The sequence below is a fragment of the Staurois parvus genome, unplaced genomic scaffold (genome assembly GCF_062004578.1).
Source record: "Staurois parvus isolate SC_StPar_1 unplaced genomic scaffold, SC_StPar_1.0 ptg000172l, whole genome shotgun sequence".
NCBI lineage: Eukaryota > Metazoa > Chordata > Amphibia > Anura > Ranidae > Staurois > Staurois parvus.
The window spans coordinates 13,993,772-14,016,055 of record NW_028317968.1 but is presented as its reverse complement, the minus strand read 5'-3'; the positions used below and the strand labels follow the sequence as shown (position 1 = coordinate 14,016,055).

At 41.9% G+C, this 22,284-nt stretch overlaps 1 protein-coding gene across 1 annotated transcript in view; it reads right to left on the bottom strand.

Moving 5' to 3' along the window:
• Positions 1-11,523: 11,523 nt before the first annotated feature.
• Positions 11,524-22,284, bottom strand: part of SLC16A1 (solute carrier family 16 member 1) — a 67,655-nt gene continuing 56,894 nt past the window's right edge. The window contains exons 3-5 of the mRNA XM_089676730.1: positions 21,057-21,200; positions 17,010-17,870; positions 11,524-14,518 (exon numbers count right to left, since the gene is read on the bottom strand). Coding sequence (XP_089532856.1) covers positions 14,262-14,518; positions 17,010-17,870; positions 21,057-21,200 — 1,262 coding nt within the window. The 3' untranslated portion in view covers positions 11,524-14,261. The remainder of the gene's footprint in view (positions 14,519-17,009; positions 17,871-21,056; positions 21,201-22,284) is intronic.

Here is a 22,284-nt window from a genome sequence, read left to right as displayed (position 1 = left end):
AGTGTACTATCTGACAGCAATGCAGGCCATGACTATTTTCTTACCAATGAACTGTCAACCGATGAAACCACCTACATGATCCTGTGTTCAGTTCAGTATTATGTTACACCCATGTGCATGAGCCCTTAAAGTGTTTGTTAACCCTATAATTAAAATTTCGCTAATAGACCCCAATGTCTATAAAGAGTACCTGTCACCCGTCCATGCTATCATATAGTGGGCCTGTTAGACCCTTGTGATAGCAATAAAGTTAAAAAAAAAATTAAAGTGAAAATTAAAAAAACCCACACAATATTTTGCACCATTTAGGGCGAGCACATGTATGTAAAAAGGAATTGAACCACACATGTGAAGTATTGTCACGAACCATGGAATAAAAGCAATAACTCATGGTTAACCCTAAACTGAGAACTTATAAAAGCGTTTTAAAGCTCTGCCTGTGGACAGTTTGCAAAAAAAAAAAAAACTATACTACTCCAATTTCCTGGACATGCAGTTTTGACTTGACATGGTTGGTAGCCACTTACTTAACGCAACCCAATATTTTACAAAAAAATTGGATACAATCTTGTGTGCACTAAACTTCATTTTTTTTTTTCAGAATTGCGTTTGGTAGATAATTGTGCAAATATCATTCAACAAATCAAATTGCAACTAACACCGTTTTATACATCCGATCTCTGCTTTCGGAAAATTTATACTTTTGGGTTCTACAGTAATTTGTAGCAAAAAATGCAGATTTAAATGTGTGCAGAAAAAAATTGCCCCAGTAGGCAAGGCAAATGGATAAATATTGGGATACATATTGTTTTTGCAACAGCATGATTCACAAGATAGAGATATAAACCTAACTGAATGACATTTAACTCACTAAAGCACTGAGTATTGTAAGCAATTGCCTTTTGCACCTTTTTTCATCCTTTGTAACAACAGTGGACCATGTCCGCATAATGTGTATTGAAAAGGCCACTGGTGTGTATCAGGAGCCCATGTTACAATGCAGGTGTACAATTTGTGAGCCAGGGACAGATCATTATCACCCTACTACAGGAAGGGCCTAAACAAGGACCTTCATGACCAGAACTAGATTTTAACAAAAGCTGCAGATATAGGCTGTTTTTGCACTGATCTGCTGTGGTTTGGCTGCACTGCAGGTATACAGGCAGTTTTTGCGCAGGTAACACAGTTTCCCATAGACTTCTAAAACGTCCCAATTTAACAGAAGTCTATGAGAAAGCAGGGTAAACTGCAGGGAAACTGCAACAAAAGTAGTGTGAAAAGGGGCCTAAAAAATGTAATTTGAATTACATAAATTTGCTAAGGTTATGAGATTTAACGGAGTGTGTTTCCTTATACTTTGCTACAGTCTTCTCAGTTGTATTATTTAGTGACTGTGCCTACTAAAAAATTTAATGACTGTTAAAATGCCCGGAGACTTTTTTTTTTTTCCTGATCTTTGCTGTGTCAGCAGTGATTCATAAGGAAAGCCAAAGTGTAGGCTGAAATGCATAAAGGGTCTGTGAGCATTTCCTTCAATAACGACATGTGTACTGGCAAAGCACTCATCCAACTAATGCTATGCCATTTGATGTGAAACCTCACATTCCGAATACATTTGAGGTCACAAAATGCATACATATTAATGCGGACACAAAGGAGTTAAAAAAGACGCATAAGATGAGTAAATGCCATTACTCTTAAGATAAGAACAAGTTGCCAAAATTGTTAGTGAATTACCAGAAATGGATGGATTATTTGTACTTTGAAAAGTTAGTAATGCATCAACACCTTGAGAAATCATTAATCAGCCCACAGCATACACATTAGAATTTTTAACATCTGAAAAAGTAATTACCAAGACTATATTAAATTACTGATATTATAGCAATAGACAAAATATTATATATGCAATATTAAAAAATAATAGTTTTAAATCCAGGAATATTGCCAATGGGGCAAAGTGAGGAGATTCGGTGGGGAGGGGAGCACCATCTTCACTGTAGCTCAGGAACATTACCCTGTATACAAAGCAGCTTTAGGCCTCTTTTACACAGGCATACATAACCATATGCCCATGTGGGGAGCAGTGTTTGCCCACACACAGTGTGTGTTTGGGAACATGCACCCACACTGTCAGATTGGGAGCAGCAGCTGTCTCTGTGCAGCCACTGCATCCCATGTAGCCAAACACTGCTCTTGAACATACACTTTAGTACAGTCATGTGAACAAGGCCTTACTGAGCTGGTTGCTTGGACACAGTTTGTTATGGTGCAGGTGGCCGTGCATGTTGTAGCACCCAATGACACTGCACAGCTCAGCTGCCAGCAACCAATGACAGCATCATTGGTTGCTAGGGCTCCTAGCAACCCAAAGTAAGGGGAATGGAAAGCAAAAATGTCTGCTTCAGTTGACAATTGCTTCCCTACCACACAAAGCCACCAGAACATGAAGAAATAACTTCTGGGGATGGGGCAACACATGACTCAACTTTGGATTCTCCATATTACAGGGCTCAATAGTTATGAGATTTGGGGTTCGAGTCCAACTTCAGTTCAAAGCAAACCCAAGTCATTCAAGGTCCTTGAAAATGACAAACTAATGCAGCCGTTTGCTGCTATTGCAATGAATTATCAATATACTTCTTGGCTGTGGTCAGATGGCTTAGAGGGGCCAAGAATGGCAGTTATGTGCCAACCCACACCTTACAAAAATCAGAGATCCCAACAGCCTTGTTCCAGTGTGTGTTTGAGACTTGGAGCTGACAGTGTTTGGAGGGAGAGATAGTTGCTGCTATACTACACCATGTTCCTTTATAGTGATGTATTTAGTGCTTTAAAAAGTCAGTGTGTGAGAGTAGATAGGGAGTGCTCACAGTAGATTTGCAGGAAGAGATAATAGATGCAATACTACACAGTGCTATGCAAATGGTGAGAACCATGCTAAATCCGGTGCAGCTCTGCATAGAAACCAATCAACTTCCAGTTTTTACTGCCAAAGATTAACTGAACAAGCTGAAGTTAGAAGCTGATTGGCTACTATGCACAGCTGCACCAAATTCTGAGTGTTCCAGTTTTGGAAGACTTGGAAGTTGGTTTTCTAAAGGGAAATGGGATGATCACTTTGCAAAGAAATGTTTTTTTACCTTGCAAGTAAATATTTCCCTTAGCTTAGTGAATGTTGTGCAAATTCACTCTGCAAAGAAAAAAAAAAAAAAAAAATTTTTTTTATTGCACATGATCGGTTGATCAAAGTCACCAGATCTTCACATTCACTAAGCAAAGGGAAAATTCACTTGCAAAGAAAACAGCGCTTTTGCCTTTAGAAAATCAACCCTTGGAGTAAAAAGAGTTAAAGCAGAGATCCACCCAAAAGTGGAAGCTCTGCTTGTTTGCCTCCCCCCCCCTCCACTGCTATATTGGGCACCTTTTAGGGGGGGAGCAGGTACCTGGTTTCGACAGGTACCTGCTCCCACTTCTGGCTCAGTTTGCCGCGGTGCAGTGAGCCAGACGTTCGGCCCTCTCCCTCCCGCAGTCTCCTGGGAACCTTCATCACAATATTTCTGCTTTTGTGTTTCTGTATGGGTTTGGTGACTTTACTTACCAGTAATGAATTATGTCCCATGCCGTATAGACAGCTGAATCCTGGAGAAATTATCTATGCGGGACGTCCCTCCCTCTTCCTGTCTCAGCTTCCAGCACTGCTGGGGGGGGGGTTTGGTTAATAGCTTTAGGGTAAGCTTCCGTTACAAAGTTGCACTGGGAACCCATCTATAACATGATCTCCGAATGGTGGGTGGTCCTGTGACACACTTTCCTCCATTATTGATCATTTTACAGGCAACCAGAGGCAGCCATGTCCCCAGTGCAACTTTTTCACAGCCGCTTAGGACAGAGACCAACGTCTGCAAGAAACCCCACGATCCCGCAAGAGCGAGAAGGGGGTTGGGGGTTTTACCCATGTTAAACCCTAAATGGAGGTGTAAACATGCAGCATGGTAAGGCGAGGTTGGCCTTTAGGGAGCTTTTTCTCTCTCACCTATCTTTTCATGCCGATTGGTCTAGTTTACCTCTCTTGAAGCACAACACTACCAACCCAGAATATCAGCATCTTATTTTCAGGATTTTTTGTGTATAATCCGATTTGAAGCTGCTGAAACAACATAGTTAAGTGATGGCACTACCAGGGAAGGGAACACCCTCCTGCAGTTGCCATCTTCAGAGAAAATGACTACACTAAGGCTGGCCATACACTATACAATTTTCTGTCCAATTTCCTTTAGATTTACTTTCAACTTTGTAGTGCAAGGATCTGCCTAATTTGATACAATTGAAAGTGTTTAGGTTTGACCTGATATTATATGATTTGTGGTAAATCTAAAGAAAAATTCACAAGAAAATTGTATAATGTATAGCCAGCCTTAGTAGCAGTTAGCATGTGTTGTGAAGGACCATGCCTGGAATTGATCACTCATTAAAGACAAGCTTGCAGCTGCAACTTATCCCTGACAGAATGTAGTAGCCAGCTTGTGTTACCACCATACCAATTCATTCAATAAGATGAGGTACACCTGTGTGATTGTGACCATTTTGTGGTGGGCAGGGTATATTATCCTGCTGAAAGAGGCTATAGCCATCAGGAACACGGTTTCCATGAAGGGGTGTACTTGGCCACCAACAATGTTTAGGTAGCTGCTACAGGTCACATGAAAATGGCAGGACCCAAGGTTTCCTAGCCCAAGCACAGACAGAGCAACACAGATTACTTCAGGTGCAGTTACACAAGGGGTCAATTGATCCAGAAGCTGTAATGAAAAAAACTGACTTTTGTGCAGCCAGGAATTCTAGAAGAATCTTTGAGAGCCATAGCCTCCATATAAAAGAAAACCTCTGATTTATTATTGCAGGTGCTTATACTTTATATCTCAGTACAGAGAAGAGGTCCATCAGAACTAGCAAAAAAAAAAAGCCAAGGCTAGCTGGGAATGGGAAAGGTTATAGGGAGCATGTCCCTGAAGCTCTCATTTTTGCCAGTGTTTACACCTGAAGGTGGCAGCCTGTGACCCAGGATTAAGGAATACTGTGTCCTGTACTGCTAACAGCCGTATGCTCCTTAGAAGGAAAAGGCCCTCTGGGAGTCCATAGAAATAGCGGATGGGTGCCTGATGAGAAGCATTGAAAGGGCACATTAGCAACATTTGCAAACATGTTTCTGCTCTGCACCTTGGATGATATAAGCTACTTTGCATGCCTGAAATCATCTGCTTTGTTATTTTTTTTTTTTTGTAACTGCCTATACTTGCCTATATTAAGTGAACTCCACCTTCTACCTTCTAGTGCCTTAACTGAGATCAAACACCTTGCCTTATCTTATATCCATCCTGCTTGCAATTTGTTAAGGGTAGAACACCTCCACCATGTATCATTAGCTCTTGAACAATTACCTAACACCCCCCCCCCCCAAATCCATGTATAAATTCAGTACAGTCCTTGGGACAGCTGGCAAGGGGACAGGCTAGCATTCCTTGCGCAAAGTGTTATTACGGCGCCAAGTGCATGGCACTTTGACTAAGGCAAGTACAAACATTAGTGCTCCACTCCAAGTGGACTGCAAGTGCTCCTTCCTCTCACCTCTTACCCTCAGCCTTCCTTTATTTCTCCTCTCTCCAGCATGCTCTTGATAACGCTCTTTGTTGCTAGAATGCCCTCTCAAACGCTCTCCTGTTTACCCATACTCCACAACCTGTACATATCACCCTCACTTCTGCACGCTGAATATCATTGCACCTATCTCCTGCTCTCTCTTGGTCCACATAATTTCACCACTACAAAATTACTGCAGCAATTTCCCTCATAAATCTCACTCCCACCTCCCCTCCCTCACCCTGCTATTACTAACTTCTGGAGACATTGCTCCAATCCCTGGCCCACCACCATCAAACTCCAACCCACAGAAGCAGCAGCCTCCCCTCTGGCCACAGCCGCAACCCTCACTTATCTCAATTCCCCTGCTTCCAAACGCCAGCCCCTCCCTCTTATGTGCCCTCTGGAATGCCAGCTCAGCCTCTAACAAGCTTTCTACTATCAATGACCTCTTCCTCTCCTAATTCCTCAACTTACTTGCCATTACCGAAACCTGGCTCCAGGATTCCGACTGTCTCAGCTGCACTCCCATGGTGGCATCCTCTGGACTCACTTGTCCAGACCCAGTGGACGAAAAAGGGTCCAGAGTCAGACTTTTACCCACAAAGCACATTCCAGGTTCTTCCTGCCCCTCAGTCTGTCCCTCTGCTCTTTTGAAGTGCACTGTATTTGTCTTTTCTGAGGATCGCAGTCATCTACCGGGCCCAGTTTCACACTTTGATGACTTTTCGGCATGGCTACCTAACATACTCTTAACCTAACACAATCCACCACCCTCGACCTTGTATTCTCCCACCTATGCACTCCCTGTAACCTCTCTAACGCCCCTTTTCCTCTCTCTGATCACAACTTTATCAGCTTCACACTCTCCCTACCTCCTATGCCTCCAACCAGCAAAGTTATCTGTAGAAACCACTTCAGCCCTGACCTTCTCTTCTACGGAGCCCCTCTGATAAAATTGCACCCTGCCCTGCCCACATCTGCCTACAACCATCTATCATCCTCCCTGGACGCTCTTGCTCCTCTCTATATGCAGAACCAGACCTCGCCTGTCACAACCCTGGCAAACAGATGACACCAGAAGTCTCGAGACGCAGCCACACTCTTGAGAGAGCATAGCGTAAAACTAAAATTCCCTGAAAGATTTTACCCTCTACAAACCACTTTTGTCAAATACTTCAGCCTCCACACTGCTAAACAAATCTACTACAACACTCAAGACCCTCTTCATCTAATCCTCTACTCTTTTCTACCCTTAATTCCTTACTCCACCCCCCACGGCCTCCACCAACTTACTGCATAGGAGATTTCCAGTGATTTCAAGAACAAGATCGACAATTCGTGACGAGATCTCCAGTGTCCAGCTTCCTCCTCCAACCAACATACCAGGCCCAACACAACACTCTCCCCCTTCAACCCTGTTACGACCGAGGAAGTTACCGAACTCCTTTCCAAGGCCTACTTCACCACATGTCCCCTCAACTGTTGCAGCCTCCTTCCAGCTCTGTCCTGAACTCTCTAACCCACATCTTCAACCTCTTACTCTCCATGGGCACCTTTCCCTCCCCACTCAAACATGCACTGGTTACCCCCATACTCAAAACCCTCGCTGGACCCCACCCATCTCCCTGCTCCCATTTGCCTCCAAGCTTATTGAGCGCCTTGTTCTCAACACAACCGTATGAATTGCTACCTCACCGACAACAACCTTCTTGATCCCCGACAGTCTGGCTTCCACCCACAACATTCCACTGAAACTGCCCTACTAAAACTCACTACCTACTAGCTGCTAAACCAATAGTCATTACTCCATACTCCTACTCCTAGACCTTTACGCTGCCTTTGACACATTCGACCACCCGCTCCTCAGTAAACTCCACTCCCATCGGCCTCCGTGACTTTACTCTCTCCTGGTTCTTCTACTTTTCTCAGCGCACTTTCAGTGTCACATACAACTCCTCCTCCTCCGCTCCTCTCCCTCTTTCCGTTGGGGTACCCCAAGATTCTGTCCTTGGGCCTCTCCTTTTCTCTCTACACCTCCTCCCTGGGCCAATTGATAATCTCCCATGGCTTCATATACCACCTCTATGCTGATGACACCCAGATCTCTCCCCACTCCCCAGCTCACCCCCTCACGTATCACAAATCTACTGAGCAACATATCAGCATGGATGTCACACCACTACCTTAAACTCAATCTTCCCAAAATCGTGCTTGTAATATTTCCTTCCCCCCCCGATCCCCAACTCATGACTTTACCATTAAGATAAACAGCATAAACCATTGGTCCTTCCCCTCATGCCAGGGTGCTAGGTGTAATTCTAGACTCTGACCTCTCCTTTGGGCCCCACATCCAATCACTGGCTAAAACCTGCCGCCTCAACCTCCGCAAAACATTTCCAAAACCCGCCCCTTTCTGACCAATGACATCACAAAACTTATCCATGCCTTGGTTTTATTCTGCCTTGACTACTGCAATTCCCTCCTCACTGGTACCGTTACACAGGCTATCCCCCCGTTCAGTATTATCAATGCTGCTGCTAGACTCCTACACCTTACCAACCGATCAGTGACTGCTACCCCTATCTGCCAATCCCTTCATTGGCTTCCACTAAGCCAACTAAGGAAGGACAACAAGGCTAACAGAACAGTGCCAAAAGGCCCAACAAGGGTCAATGGACCCAACACAGATTACTACTGCTAGAACTTGGTGATCAAAAGCTGCAAAGCTTGGAAAGGGTGTGAGCAGAAAATGAGGTGGCAGCCTTACAATACTAGGCAGCAGAGGCTTGATGTCAGACCGCCCAAGAAACGCCTACCAACCTGGTGGAGTGAGCATGTATTCTCGCAAGAGGTGCTTTATTCTTTACCATGTAATCTCTTAAGATAGTTTGTCATATCCATCTATTAATGGTGGATCATGAAGCAGGAGGACTCTTGCGAGGTCCTGAGAAAGGGACAACTAGGGAGTCCTTCCTAATGGAAGCTATAGCCTTAGGGAACACTGATGGCTCTGACCACAAAAAGTGACAGTGCAGAGCAATCTCCTTTGGATGCTTAGGAGCAGGGCACAATGATAGCCTTCCAACTCATTAAATACCTTGTCTGTCACAAACTGAGGGCCCTGCGCACAAGACTCCTTTATCCTTGTGAAGATTGAGGAATGGCTCCTTACAAGAGAGCTGCTAACAGACACGTCCGACAGATGTGATGGTCACAAAGAAGGCCATCTTGCAGGAGAGGTCATCCTGATGGCACAAAAAAAAAAAAAAGTGGTTTTCTCACAGGGCGAATTAAAACAAATTTCAGTCCCAAGAGCTGTAAGGAACATTTGATCTGACAAACAAATAAAACATTTGAATAAACGTTTTTGCCAGAGAAAATGAAGTTAGAGGTTTGGGGTTATGAATGGTTAAGACGCAAAAATGTCCCTTAATTTCTGTCACTTATGGATTTGGCCGTAACTTAATCACACCTGTGTTCACACCAGGCAAAATGTCTTCTAGATACAATAGTATTTTTTTCTGAAAGTGACTTGATTTTAGCAAGGTGGAAATTACAGAATCAGCAACCCTATGCTCCTAAAGACCTCAGATTCAACAGCCATGCTGTTAAAGCCAGAGACTAAGAAGCATAATGGAAAAGGATTCCTGAGCTGGCCTGGTATATTTGAAAACAGCCAGTGGTTTTCTCTTGAGTATGTCTTGTTGAACCTAGAGGCCAGGATATGCACATTCAGAGTCTTCCATCTCTGGAATAATAAACATTTCAGTGAGAAAGCCTTCTTCTCTGTGGTCCAGGCAGTAATGGTTGAGGTAATCCACCTTCAACTTGTCTACATTCATATAGGCAACAGCTTTGGTGTTGTCAGTTAATATTCTGAATGGGTGTCTCCGGAGCAGGGGATCCAGTGGTGGATAGAAAACTGTTTCCTTGGGTGGCCATGTGCCCTGAACTGTGAGATTAGAATACATCTCCCCCCAAGTAAGAGGCTGGCAACTGTTATCACATTTTATGGATATGGATGAAAGGACCTCCCTATTGTCAAGTCTGGTTTAGAAAGCCAATTAAGGTAGGGAAGCTCCTTGCTTAGCTGGATTGAAGCATAGGGAGGGAGGGAGAAGGAGCAGGTTTGTTCGTGTCAACTAGATGTTGTGTTGGATAGGCCATGAAAGGAACACCTCAAAAGGAGGCTACCATGAGGCTCAGCACTCAATCTCACATAGGATGTCTTGACCTTTAGGCACAGGCAGGAGATCTGATGGAGATTAGCTTGTTTTCTGGATATCCTGTAACCTGAATGCCCCAAGTTCTTAAGAGTGCAAGAATGGGTGCAATCACCTTTAAGAATACCCTAGGAGCAGCGGATAGGCCAAAAGAGAAGTGCGGCAAACTGGAAGTGTTAGTTTCCTATTGCAAAAGCATAGATAAGGTGGCTCGATGAGAATTTACAGAGAATCTGTAGACATCTGCCACGCCTAGGTATTACCCTCATCTCAGAAAGGCAACTACTGACCTTGCGGAACCCAAATGAAACTTTGGAAATGTGAAGTACTTGTTTAGGGATTTTAGGTCCAAGATAGGAAGAATACTCCCATTGAGATTTGGTACAGTGAACGTTTGAATAATATTTTTTGAACCTGTTTTCCAGAGGTACTGGAGAGACCACTCCCTGGGTGAAGGGATGTGTGTAGAGCGTTCTGAAAATCTGAATGCAGTTTAGCAGATTTTGGTTGATTGGAGAGAAAAGCAGGGAGGGGGAAGAGTTTGGAATTCTATTTTGTACCCCTTTTTAAAACACAGACTGAACCCACAGGTCTGGGATATCCAACACCCAGAAAGTTTTGCCTTCCATTTCTATTTTAAAATTGAATGGGTTTACATGGTGACAATTCACATACTTTAAAAGGGTAAGCTCACCTTTTGTAAAAATAAATGCACATCTTTTTGCAGGTAAAAAAATATGCTTTTACACATTGCAGTCTGTAAAACATTGCACCCACGATCAGATCCCAGGTGCAATCCTGCAGACTGAGTAAGCTGTGCACCTCCCGTCACTAGTGCCCTCCCAGTTATTGAGAGCTACAAGCTCTCAGCTGCAATGGCTGATGGTACTTTTAGTCTGTTCATTCATCATTCAGGGGAAACTGAATGAATGACTTGGCCACATGGGTGAGAGCATCACAGAGGGAACCACTGGCGGCGGGAAGTGGGAGCATGTTACACCCTAAATGAGTGTAATATGCTCCTAAAAATTGAACTCATCCTTTAAGTCAAGAGCGATTTCTATTTTAGGAAGTAGTCCATCCATTGCTCAGAAATTAGCAAAACAGTATTCACAGAGTGGGGAAAGTGTTGGACAGTGAGTTTCCACAAAAGCTTCGACAGTGTCCAATCACACAACAGTATCAGCCCTTTAAGTGCACCACAAAGCGAAGTGTGCATATTGTGGTGCACTGCAGGGAGTCTCTTGGTACTTGCATTTGGGAGCCATTCTACATGATTCCACAGTGCACTGCACAGAGTCACAGAGTGCCTTGTGTTATCTTTTCAGTACATACATAACTGCAAGGCATAGGTCTGGAGGTTAGGGTTGCCAACTCATCCCTTTAGAACTGAACAAATTGCACAGGTTCTGAAGCGAATTTAATGCAGATAAGACAGCAAATTTAATTACCACCTTAATCAGCCACAGAACCCATGTGATGTGTTCAGTTTTAAAGGGGTGAGTTGGCAACCCTACTGGAGGTAGCATAAAGTTTTATCATACTTTTGAGCTAACCCCCTTGCAGTTATGCACCAGTTCCCAACCTGCATGTGTGAATCTAGCCTTAGAAAGTGTAGCTTTGCTTTAATTGTAGGAAAGAGAAGACAAAATCTGAGTTAAATAAAAGTAACATTTTTATTTAAAAACAAGTTACATACAGTACATCAACCTTCATGTGGGCCCATATCAAACTGGAACGTTTCATTCATTTTGTTGCCAGTGGTCTGCTGTTCTGGCAGTAAAGTGGTTTACTTCTGCAGATCAAGGCAGATGAGGCTTCATTTGGAGGCAAGGCATTAAAAAAAAAAAAAAAAAAAAAAAGGGAGGTAGCAATAGTAGAAGCCAGCAGGCCAAATAGACATAGCCCAACTACCAATTAGATACAGCAGGTGATGGGAACCTCCCATCAGGTTTTTATTACTGCCTGGGTCAATCTAATTTTTCCTTATTTTCCGGTCCTACAGGCATATCCTTTGTGTGGCTAAAGGATGTTTTACAAATAGAATTTCAGGAACTATGCTCAATGATGACACAAACAGAAATACAAAGCTTACAGAGGTTCTAATCCTTCACCAAACTATCAAAAATTGTGAGCTGTGCTGTATATTTGAGGTAGGGAATCATGCTAACAATAGTCTTAAACAGCACTTCTACAGGTGGTACTAGCTTACATGTAACAATCAGAGCAGAATCTGAAAATCTGACTATGTTGGACAAGTGTTGACTTACAATGAAACTGCAAATACAGCTGTCCTGACTTGCATCTTAAAAATCAGTCACCACTTCAAGATTCTCACAATTTGAGTATTGAAAGACAGAAAGACCAGTTTGACATGGTCATTAGTGAGTGAAATTCAACTCATTCAGATGACCATTAGTGGCTTCCAGTAACACTCAGCGTGGTCTTGGAAGCATTAGGATACACTTAAACTAGCCATAGACTGCTTGAATTTCAGACAGGTCTCACTGAACCAGCAAAAATTCTAACCATGGGTGGCTCCATATCCCACCTGGTTTTACAAAAAAGGCAAAACGTAAAAATCAATGGATCCAGATAGCAGATATCCCTCTGTCCATGCAGTTCATGTGGATAGAAAGATCAATTCTCACATTTAGCCTGTGTATGGCCAACTATAGTTCAGTAAGGCCAAAATATATATTTAATGTTTCAGATAGATGACAAACTAAAAAGTCTAGTTTTTTTTATTGCTGAGTAGCCACTGGGAAGATCTGAACTTCTTGTATCAATAGTACAAAAAGGGAAGGTCTCCAATATGGGCACAGAAAGCAGACTCTTCAAAAGGATTGTTGCTCTTTAAACACCCCCCCCCCCCCCCACACACACACTGAAAAGATTCTCTAATTTTCCATAGTGCCTCTGGTATAGAAAGTGGGGAGAAACGACCCCAGTGGGAACAGACGAGGGGTTGGGTAAAAATAAAAAACCCACACACACCTTAGCAGAGGTTTTCAACTTTCCCTACATCTACCTAAAAACAGATTAAAAAGACAAAAAAAAAAAAAAAAAAAGGAAAAAGGGTCGGGCTGCTGTCTATTTTACTATTAAGGCAACACCTATATTTAAAACTGTACATTACTTGTCCATGAATATTTAACCAATGCATCACATTTAAATAGGATTTTGCACATAAAAAATGGACCAACCTGATAAAAGAAAAATAGAAATTTTGGAATACATCCAGTTCCCCATGTTTTGTCCCTTTAAAAAAACTGCAAGTACACAAACAACTGTTGGTATGCCAGAAATATAATACACTCCTGCCTTTTTATGACTGGACAAAATGGCTCTAAACTTCAAAAAGCACCATTCCTACCGCCTTTCCACTTCCTTGTGCAAAGACAGTGCACAGAAGTTATTGGCTCACAAGATTTCTGGTAAAAATCAACAGCTATTTTTTGCACTTACTGAACAGATAATCCACTTTCAAAAGAGCAAAAAGGGAGCAATTAAAAAAAGCGCAATGTTAGAGTTTACACAAATGACCAGATTAGCTTTTGCTATGGACTAAGCAACTGAGTGTCAAGCATGTCTAACTTTAGAAAATTGAGACTTAAGCATATGCAATAAGGAGCTGACCCCTTTTGAATGCTGGAAGAGCTTTAACAATATCCACAGCCTTCTCTGGCAGTAAAGGATTTAATACTGAAGTGCGCACCACATCTGCACAAATTTAAGTCCACACAACATCCACATTACAGAAGCTTTAAAAAAAATATCTTAATATATATCAGCCTTTTCTACTATAATCAAAGCTTGAAAACGGCCTCTGGACCCAAGGGGAGCAAGATGGGGGAAAAAAAAAAATTAAACCTCTTGGGCAGAGATTAATTCCTATGTTTGATGTATTGTAGCAGCATCTGAATCTTATCCTGTGAAGTCCTTGGAAGACAGAATCCAAGCGTTGCTTAAGGATGGGGCATGTACTGTTTACTTGTTCCTGTTACATAAAACCTTCAAATGGGTGGCCACTGCTGTTGCAGCAGTCAGCAAACCAGAAACTACATGAATAAAAGCAGCCAAACTTTGACAAGTTTAAAAAGGGGAGTCTGAATAGATAATGTGAATAAGGCACATGTTTTAACATTCACAGAACTGAAGAATTAAAATAAAATTAAAAGCAACGTTTAGTTTCTGTCTGATGAAATGTTTGTGTAGAAGCTAAAAAAAACAAAAAAAAAAAAAAAAAAACCACGTGCTTCAAATAAGGCTTTAAAAATACAATTCTATGCCAATACCGGACTAGTGTGCAATATCAGTGTCACCCTGTTGATGGCTACCACCCAGCACTGAGAAAGGGGGAAAAAAAAAAAAAAAAAAAAAAAAAAAAATGTTCTATATGTTACTTTCCTCTTCTTTTACAACATCGTCTGAATTCTGAGGAAGGACTGAGAGTTCATTGTTGACTTTGTGTTCTGCTTCACCGCCATTTGCTTCTTGGCTCCTCTTTTTATCTTCGGCTTTCTGCTCTTTTGCAAGAAGTCTGTAATGGATAGTCATCCCAATAATTAAGTAAACTGAAGATACGATGAGTATTATCCCACAAGCTTGGTAAGTATACTTGTAGTCTCCATATATGTCATTTAATTTGCCTGGAAAAAAAAAAAAAAAAAAAATTAAATTAAGGATCTTTGGAGGAAAAAACAAACAAAAAAAAACAAACCACACACCAAACTTTATAGACATAGGAAAAAAAACAAACAAAACAAAACAAACTTGGAAACCACTACACCACTCTATTTCAATGTAATTACCCATGCTGAATAGCATTGCCAGTATGCACAATGCAGTCTGGTTTGTTCTAAACTGTCAGTGTTCGTATACTTGTGCCATTCTTCACATCAACTAGCATGCAGAGGTCACCCAGATTCAACATGCAAACATTGCAAAGAACAGGACACAGGTCTTGAAGGGTAGCAAAAAATGGCCTGGACAGGAAGGGGGCTAAATCCTCTGGAGAGCAAGTGGTTAATGAACTTCATCCACTTAAATGACAACGCTTAGCAACTTTTTTTTTTTTTTTTTAAATTCGCACAAGAAACCATTCTTGTTTCGGGAACAGTCAGCACTCAAGTGCCTGTGATGGATATTAGGGTTCATGCACACTGGATGCTCCCTAGACGCCTTTCTCCTGGCAGCAAAAAGACACTTGATGCTGGTAGTGACATGTACCGCATTTACCAGCATCAAGCACTTGGTCATTTCAGTGGTAAGAAATCACTTTATTGGCCAGAATAATTTGTTCTGCCCACTGAAATGAACACTCAAGTACTAAACATACGTTTAGATGACCGCATTAACGAAAACTCTTCAAAAATGCAGAACTGCCTCTAAACGCCGCTACTCCTAAACTCTGGTTTACTAAACCTGGAGTGCAGCTCTGCATAGTAGTCAGCTTAAAACTTCAGCTTGTTCAATTAAGATTTGACAAAAAAAATAAAAAAATATAGAAGCGGATTGGATTCTATGCATAGCTGAACCAGAAGCGAATTGGATGCTATGCATAGCTGCACCAGATTTTGCACTCTCTAATTTTAATAAAATCAACCCGTGTATGGAAACAGACTTGAGTTGTGCTCAGGGTCTCTGACAAAAACTAGGAGGTAACTAGGAGTTTATTAGCCATGCTTCTGAGGGGACCCAAATGGCCTACATGTAATAAAAATGATATTTTACAAAGTGGCCCAGATCTTTATTATAGGTGATCACTTTTAAGCAGTTCTAGCAAGAGGTTTTTTTTATTTTTGGGATAAAGATTTCACATCTATAAAAGCAGACCATTGTAAGTACATGACAGTTAATAGTTTATCTCAACCCTTAACTGCCACTTCTGCAGCACAGCCTGCTCTATTGCAAAATACCAAAACATACTGGCCAGATCACTAGGTGAAAAAGGAAAAACACCACATCACCACAAGACTTTGCAAGGCTGCAATATATCTTAAAAAAATCAGGCAGTGACATGTCAAACTAAAATACTCCACACAGTAAAAAAAAACAAAAAAAAACAAAAAACAAAAAAACTCCCACAGTAAATACTGAAAATATATTAACAGTGCCCATAAGGCCCCTTTTAAACAAGTGGGCCAATCTGGGGCGCCTGTCAATTTTTCAAGTGGACCCAATTTGACTTTCCATTCTCCTCTATGGACAAATGGGTGTAAATTAACTTGTTTCCGTTTACACCTCCCTACATCCAATCGAATGCCCTTAAAAAGAAAAAAAAAAAACCCACTGAAGGATGGGGATCCATTCCCTATCTGTCTAGCTTATTGAATCGAAAAGAACTTGTGAAAACAAGCTAAACACTGTGTCCATTACCTGGGTATAATTATCCACTCAGAGGTTTGCGACCTTACTGATCAAGGTCTTACAGTATGCACATTAGTGCAGTATCATCCCCCCATTAGTTGATTCTTCAGTGGCTCACCAAACTTTAAGGATATACTTTTTCAATGTAGAAGTTTTTTACTGTGTGGAGGGTTTGTTGATATATTTATTGCTATTCAATTTTGACTAGGAGTGTTAAAAAAAAAAAAAAAAAAAAAAACCCCACCACCACACCTACATCAGAAGTCTTGGATCTGTGGATGGAAAAGGTGCAGAACAGATTTCAGAGGACTCTAGAATCATTGACCTATGTGGGGTAAGACGCCACTCAAAACTAATACAGTACTAAAGATGTGGATATGTCTGTATGGCCTCAGCCAGCATTGCTCCATCCACAGCCCAACAGCCCCGAGTAGGCAGGGAGAAACAGGTCAGGGGGCATGGCCGGAGCAGTGCTGGCTGAGGCCATACACAGCAATTTCTACCTCTAAATCCCCAGGTCGGTTTTGAGCAGCATCTTACCCCACATATATCCACGCTTCTGAATTAGTGCCTGAAGCCTGCTTCCACTTTCTGAATCCCTGTAGGGACACATGCTATCCTCCAGCTTTGAGCAGCACTCCAAGTCTACACATGATTCTAGAATAAAGTTACTTTTGGGATATAAAGCGGTTTATAATAGTGGATGAATACATTTTAAAGCCTGAACGTTTTCACACATGCCTCAAGTACTTAAAACTTGGTCAATCTTACCTAAGAGGGGTGGCCCTAGAAGAACAGGGCAACATTCCACAATTGTCACCAGTCCAACAGCACTGGAAAATCTATTTGCGCCAACTAAATCCATTAAGGTTTCAAAAAGGACAGAGCTGAGCCAGCCGAAAAAGAAGCCAAAGAACGCAGCATAGATTGCAAAACCAACATAATCATGTGATAAAGGTGCCAACAGGTGGCATATTCCATTAAAGAGCACAGCCACAGAAAAGAAATATTGAATCCTAGGTCTCACCCACTTGGTATTTGCAACTATCCCCATAGAAGGCCTTGCAACCATATCTACAAAAGCAAGGATGGAAAGCAAAAAGGCTGCACTCCCTGGAGAAATGTGTTTGCTTTTTGCATAGTTACTAAGAAAGACTAAAGGTGTAAAGAGTCCAAAGAACATGATTGTGTGTCCAGATAGGTAGATCAGGAATCCTCTATGAGTAAAAAGGGAGATGTCCAAAAACTTGTTAATTGTCTGATAGAAAGTTGGTTTTGTTTTTGCGGTTCCATCAATAAGGTCTTTGTTTGCATCCTTGTCTTCTTTGGAGTTGCACTTTCCAGCTTCCTCCAATACTTCCTTTGTCACTTTCTTTTTCAAATCATCAGGCTTTGGTCCGATGGGGCGCATCAAGGAGCCTGCAACGCAACAATTGAGAAGAAGTCCTCCCAGGATCAAAAAGCTTCCTCTCCATCCAAAGATACTGTAGAAGTATTGGTTTAAAGGAGCAAGAGTTGACAAAAATACAGGACTGCCTGCCATTGCCAAGCCATTAGCAATTGGCCTCCTCTTGAAGAAGTATTTGCCAATCATTGTTAGAGCTGGATTTAAGTTAAAAGCAAGACCAAAACCTAGGGAGAAAAAAAAAAAAAAAAAAAAAAAGGATTAAGTTGTTGGATGTTTTACACTTTAGGTGACAAGCATACAAATAAGCACGTGCTAATCCTTAACCATTACTGCTTTTTGGACTTTTGTAGTACATCCAAACAGCGAAGGGTTCAGCCACAAGCTGGCTGATCACTTTCATAGTGCTGGCGATACGGTTCCCCAGATCTTTGCTTGGTTATCTGCATTGTAGATATTAAGGTCTATTAGACCTCCAATGTCTCCATAAAGAGTACCCGTCACCTGCCTAATGCTATCATATGAGCATTTGTTAACCACTTGTGAAAGCAATATAGTCAATTAAAAAGTTAATAAAATGTATTAAAAACAAAAAGAAAAAACACCACAAATAGGCATACAGGGTGAGTCATAGCACACAGTTAACCTCCCTGGCAGTATTCCCAAGTGTAGCTCGGGGTAAAGTTTCAGCACCGCAAGTGGTAACCCCGAGCTACACTCGGGAATACTCTGCAGCGCTGCTCCGGGATCCCTCTATCACTTACCTTGTCCTGCGCTCCCACGATGTCCCCGACAATGTCCTCTGGCTGATGCCGGCATCTGTCATCTGGGTTCTGTCCCCTGTGACGTCGGGACGTACGGGGAACGGAATGGCAGGAAATTTGAAAATGACTAAAAGGTGACATTCACTAAAATCACATAGTATTCCATTACTGTATCAAACCATTTCACATACATTTTGTCCCTAGTGGTTTTAAACTAGCTAGAGAACAGCTATAGTAAATTAGAACCACTAGCAGAATTGTGTGATAATTCGTGGGGAAATTCATCAGACACTGAAAACTAGTTTGCGACTTTGCTCAGTGATGTGCGAACTTGGCGCTCTTTCAAATTTCAGTGTTTTTGGTTTGATTATATTAAATTTATTATTATATTATTTTTTATGATTATTAAATTATAATTTATGATTTCGCGATTCAAATTTTAACATACCCGGGATGTTTACCAGACTCTTTTTCGGACAGATTTCAGTGAGTTATTCCTAAAAATTACAGGCCTACAATAAAAAAAAAAAAAAAAAAAAAAAAAAAAAATACATATTTCCGTGCAAAAAAGGTACCGCTTTGAGCACAGAAATATGGACATAATCAGACCGCTAGGGAGGCTACTGCTACAATGAGCTCATTTGGGTACCAGTTTTTTTGCGATAGACACACAAGACGTGACATCTCATATTTACTCAACACAACCATCATTCTAGTTTTTCTGAATCTAGGCATTTGACCAAGTCACACAAATCATGCAAAAAAAAAAAAAAAAAAAAAAAAAAAAAAAAAAGGTACCCCTATTTACCTGCTACGAACCATTGGCTAACACAAACCAGCCCTAATAAACCTACCACCATTCGCTAAAACTTTTCTGCCATTATTTTAAACCATTAATATTTAAACCCCACTTACACGGATGCGTTTTTTGCACATGTTCTGACCCACTGTGTGTGTTGTGGTTCCCGATTAAGGTTCCCATTTCAGTGCCGCAGTCTAGCATTGGCAGGTCCATAGACATGACAGCAGCACATCACTTATCAAGTGCGCTTTGATGCTTCGATAACAGGTACTAGCAAGTCTTGGGCAATGGATATTAACCCTAGCCATCTCAAACCCATTGCCCTCAATTGCAAATCAGCCCTTTAGTGCATTAAACACATTACATATTCCCATGCACGGAGGCTCAATATATTTCAGGCTACATTCCGCCCCCCCAAAAAACACACACATTTTGATTATGCATCCAATGTATTCTTACATGGACGAATGAAGTGCGCTACAAGACAGCATGCACACTGCAGTTTATCACTATATTAATGCATTGAAAAGCACTGCATTGCACAAAATTATGCGCAATGCTGTAACATGGGACCAAGCACAGTCACATGGATGGGGTAACAAACCACTTACCTCTAGGCCCTGAAAATAACCAAAACGAGGTATTTTGGTGAAGGCTGTGGGGGCGGGGGATGATCACTGGGTCATCACTGAGTTATCAGTGGGTCAGGAAAAGCTTTATTTGCACTGCTTTTTTTCAAACAGGGTAGGCAGGAGAATAGTTAAATTTAGTATTTTCTTCCACTTTAAAGCGGAAGTTTAGGTATGATTTTCCTCGCATAGCTACACTGGTCCACCTTGGACCAATGCAAGCATACATATCTCAGTCCTGATTGGACGTGGCTGAAGTTCCAAGTGGTGGCTAATATGCAGAAGGGCAGCTACTTGGCACAACTAGTGAAAAATACAGTGATCAGTCAGGTGTGAGATATTGCATTGGTCTGAATTGGACCAATGTAGGGGAAATCATACCCAATCAGCCTTAGAATGGTGTGAAAAGCAAAAGTAGTAAAACAAGAAAGTTTGTCAAGTATACCAGTGCATTCCAAAATGTCAGTTTGGTCTGATCATGAAGGGTTCAATTACCCAGGACTTGAAAGGATTATGGGTATATTAGACTACAAAAATGCATTAATTGTGCATTTATTTTTACATGACCAGTGTTCAGCTTTAATAAGAAAAGATGTAGCATGGTAAATCAGATATTCTTAAAGTGGATCTAAAGGCTTAAAGTTTTTTTACCTTCATGCATTCTATGGGGGAGGGGCCAGGAGCACCAGCAGGGGATCCAAGAGGATTGGAGCTGCTCTGAAAAATCACACAGGAACCTTTAGCCCCGGTTCACATATATGCGGCCATGCAGGCCGCGTTTTGCGTAGGCACGAGAGCCCATTCATTTGAATAGACTCCTGTGCCCCGTGACACACAGGGAAGAAGTTTCTGCACTTCCTCCGAAAACGCAGCCCGCACGGGAACCTCGGTTCCCATTACGGTTGCGCTTTCCAGTGCGGGTGGCATGCCATTAGAACTAATGGCACCTGACCGCGGGTCCACATTCCTCTGTGCGGGTGGTGTGGCTGCACAGATTGTTGTGCGGAACTGCAGTGGCATCACCTGCACAGATGTGAACCTAGCCTTCGTGTCACTTTAAAACACCCAGTATGTCTTACCCTTTGCTATCAGTCTCATGCAATTTAACAAAACATTTTTGTTGTAAGTTAAAGCACCACATACTCACAGAATACTAGCTTATATGAAAGCTTAAAACAAATGTCAGTTCCAGTTTTATAAAAAGGGGGAAACACTCACCTCCAATAACACCAATACAAAAGTAGAGTTGAGTCACCGTGTGACAAAATGAGGCACCGATTAAGCCAATTCCAGAGAGAAGGCCACCACACATCATTATAGGTCTGCATCCAAACTTATTCACCAATATACTGGATATGGGGCCTAAAAGAAGGTTAAAACATTGTTATAAACATACATTCAAAAAATACGGAATCCGTAAAAATGTACAACTTCATTTCAGCATTAAGTGTTATAATGCAGGGAGCCAAACATCAACTCCAATTACCTAGGCAATCCGAGCAGGGAAGGAAACTTTCCTTTTTTCTTTAGGTGAAGTTCCACTTCAAGACAGGCATCAAAATTAGGTCTACACAGCTTGCAGAGCACTTTATATTCATTATTGAAACCTCAAAAAAAATTTTTTCCTTGCAAGGTAATGTCATACTAGCACATTATGAAAGACTTGTGCTGAGAATGAAGCCCTTCAGCAGTGCGCTGTCACCGTTGCAGAGACTTCCATCTTCACCAGGTCTTCCTTCCGTGTTCCTGGCATGCGGCCACTTGAATGGCCAAAGCCGAGATAACATATCCATGCATGCGCACGGAAGCTACATGCCACGGCACACAGCTCTGAGGGAACGGCACAGGTATAAGTGGAAAATATCTGCAAAATTTGCCAGTGCTGTCTCGTGTAATCTAAATCAGTCCCACCTATCTTATCTCTATGTGAGCAAATAGTGATCCGGTGAAGAGCGAAATGGTAAAAATGTACACACTCACCAGAAGCGCACTGATCATCTGGTTTGTTATGATGCCCGCCGGACCTTCGTGATCCGGCGGCGTGACGTCACGGCGTACAAGGGCTCCTCCTAGATGCATTTCGTATTCACATATGTCATCAGTAGAGGTGTTGCCAACGTTGTGAAACACCCCTACTGATGACGTATGTGAATACGAAACGCGTCTAGGAGGAGCCCCTTGTACGCCGTGACGTCACGCCGCCGGATCACAGAGGTCCTGCGGCCATCATAACAAACCAGCTGGTTAGTGCTATTGCATATTCTAAAGGTTGGAGCAGCCCAGTTTGCTGCTAGTATGCTTATGTGAGTAGTTCTTCATACCATTATAGCCTGCCTAATGCCTATATCCTTACTGGAACCATTCATGCTCTGGTGTTTAGTTTTTAATATTTTTATCAATAAATTACCTTTAACCTACTACACTATGGGCGTTTTTTGTCTTTTGC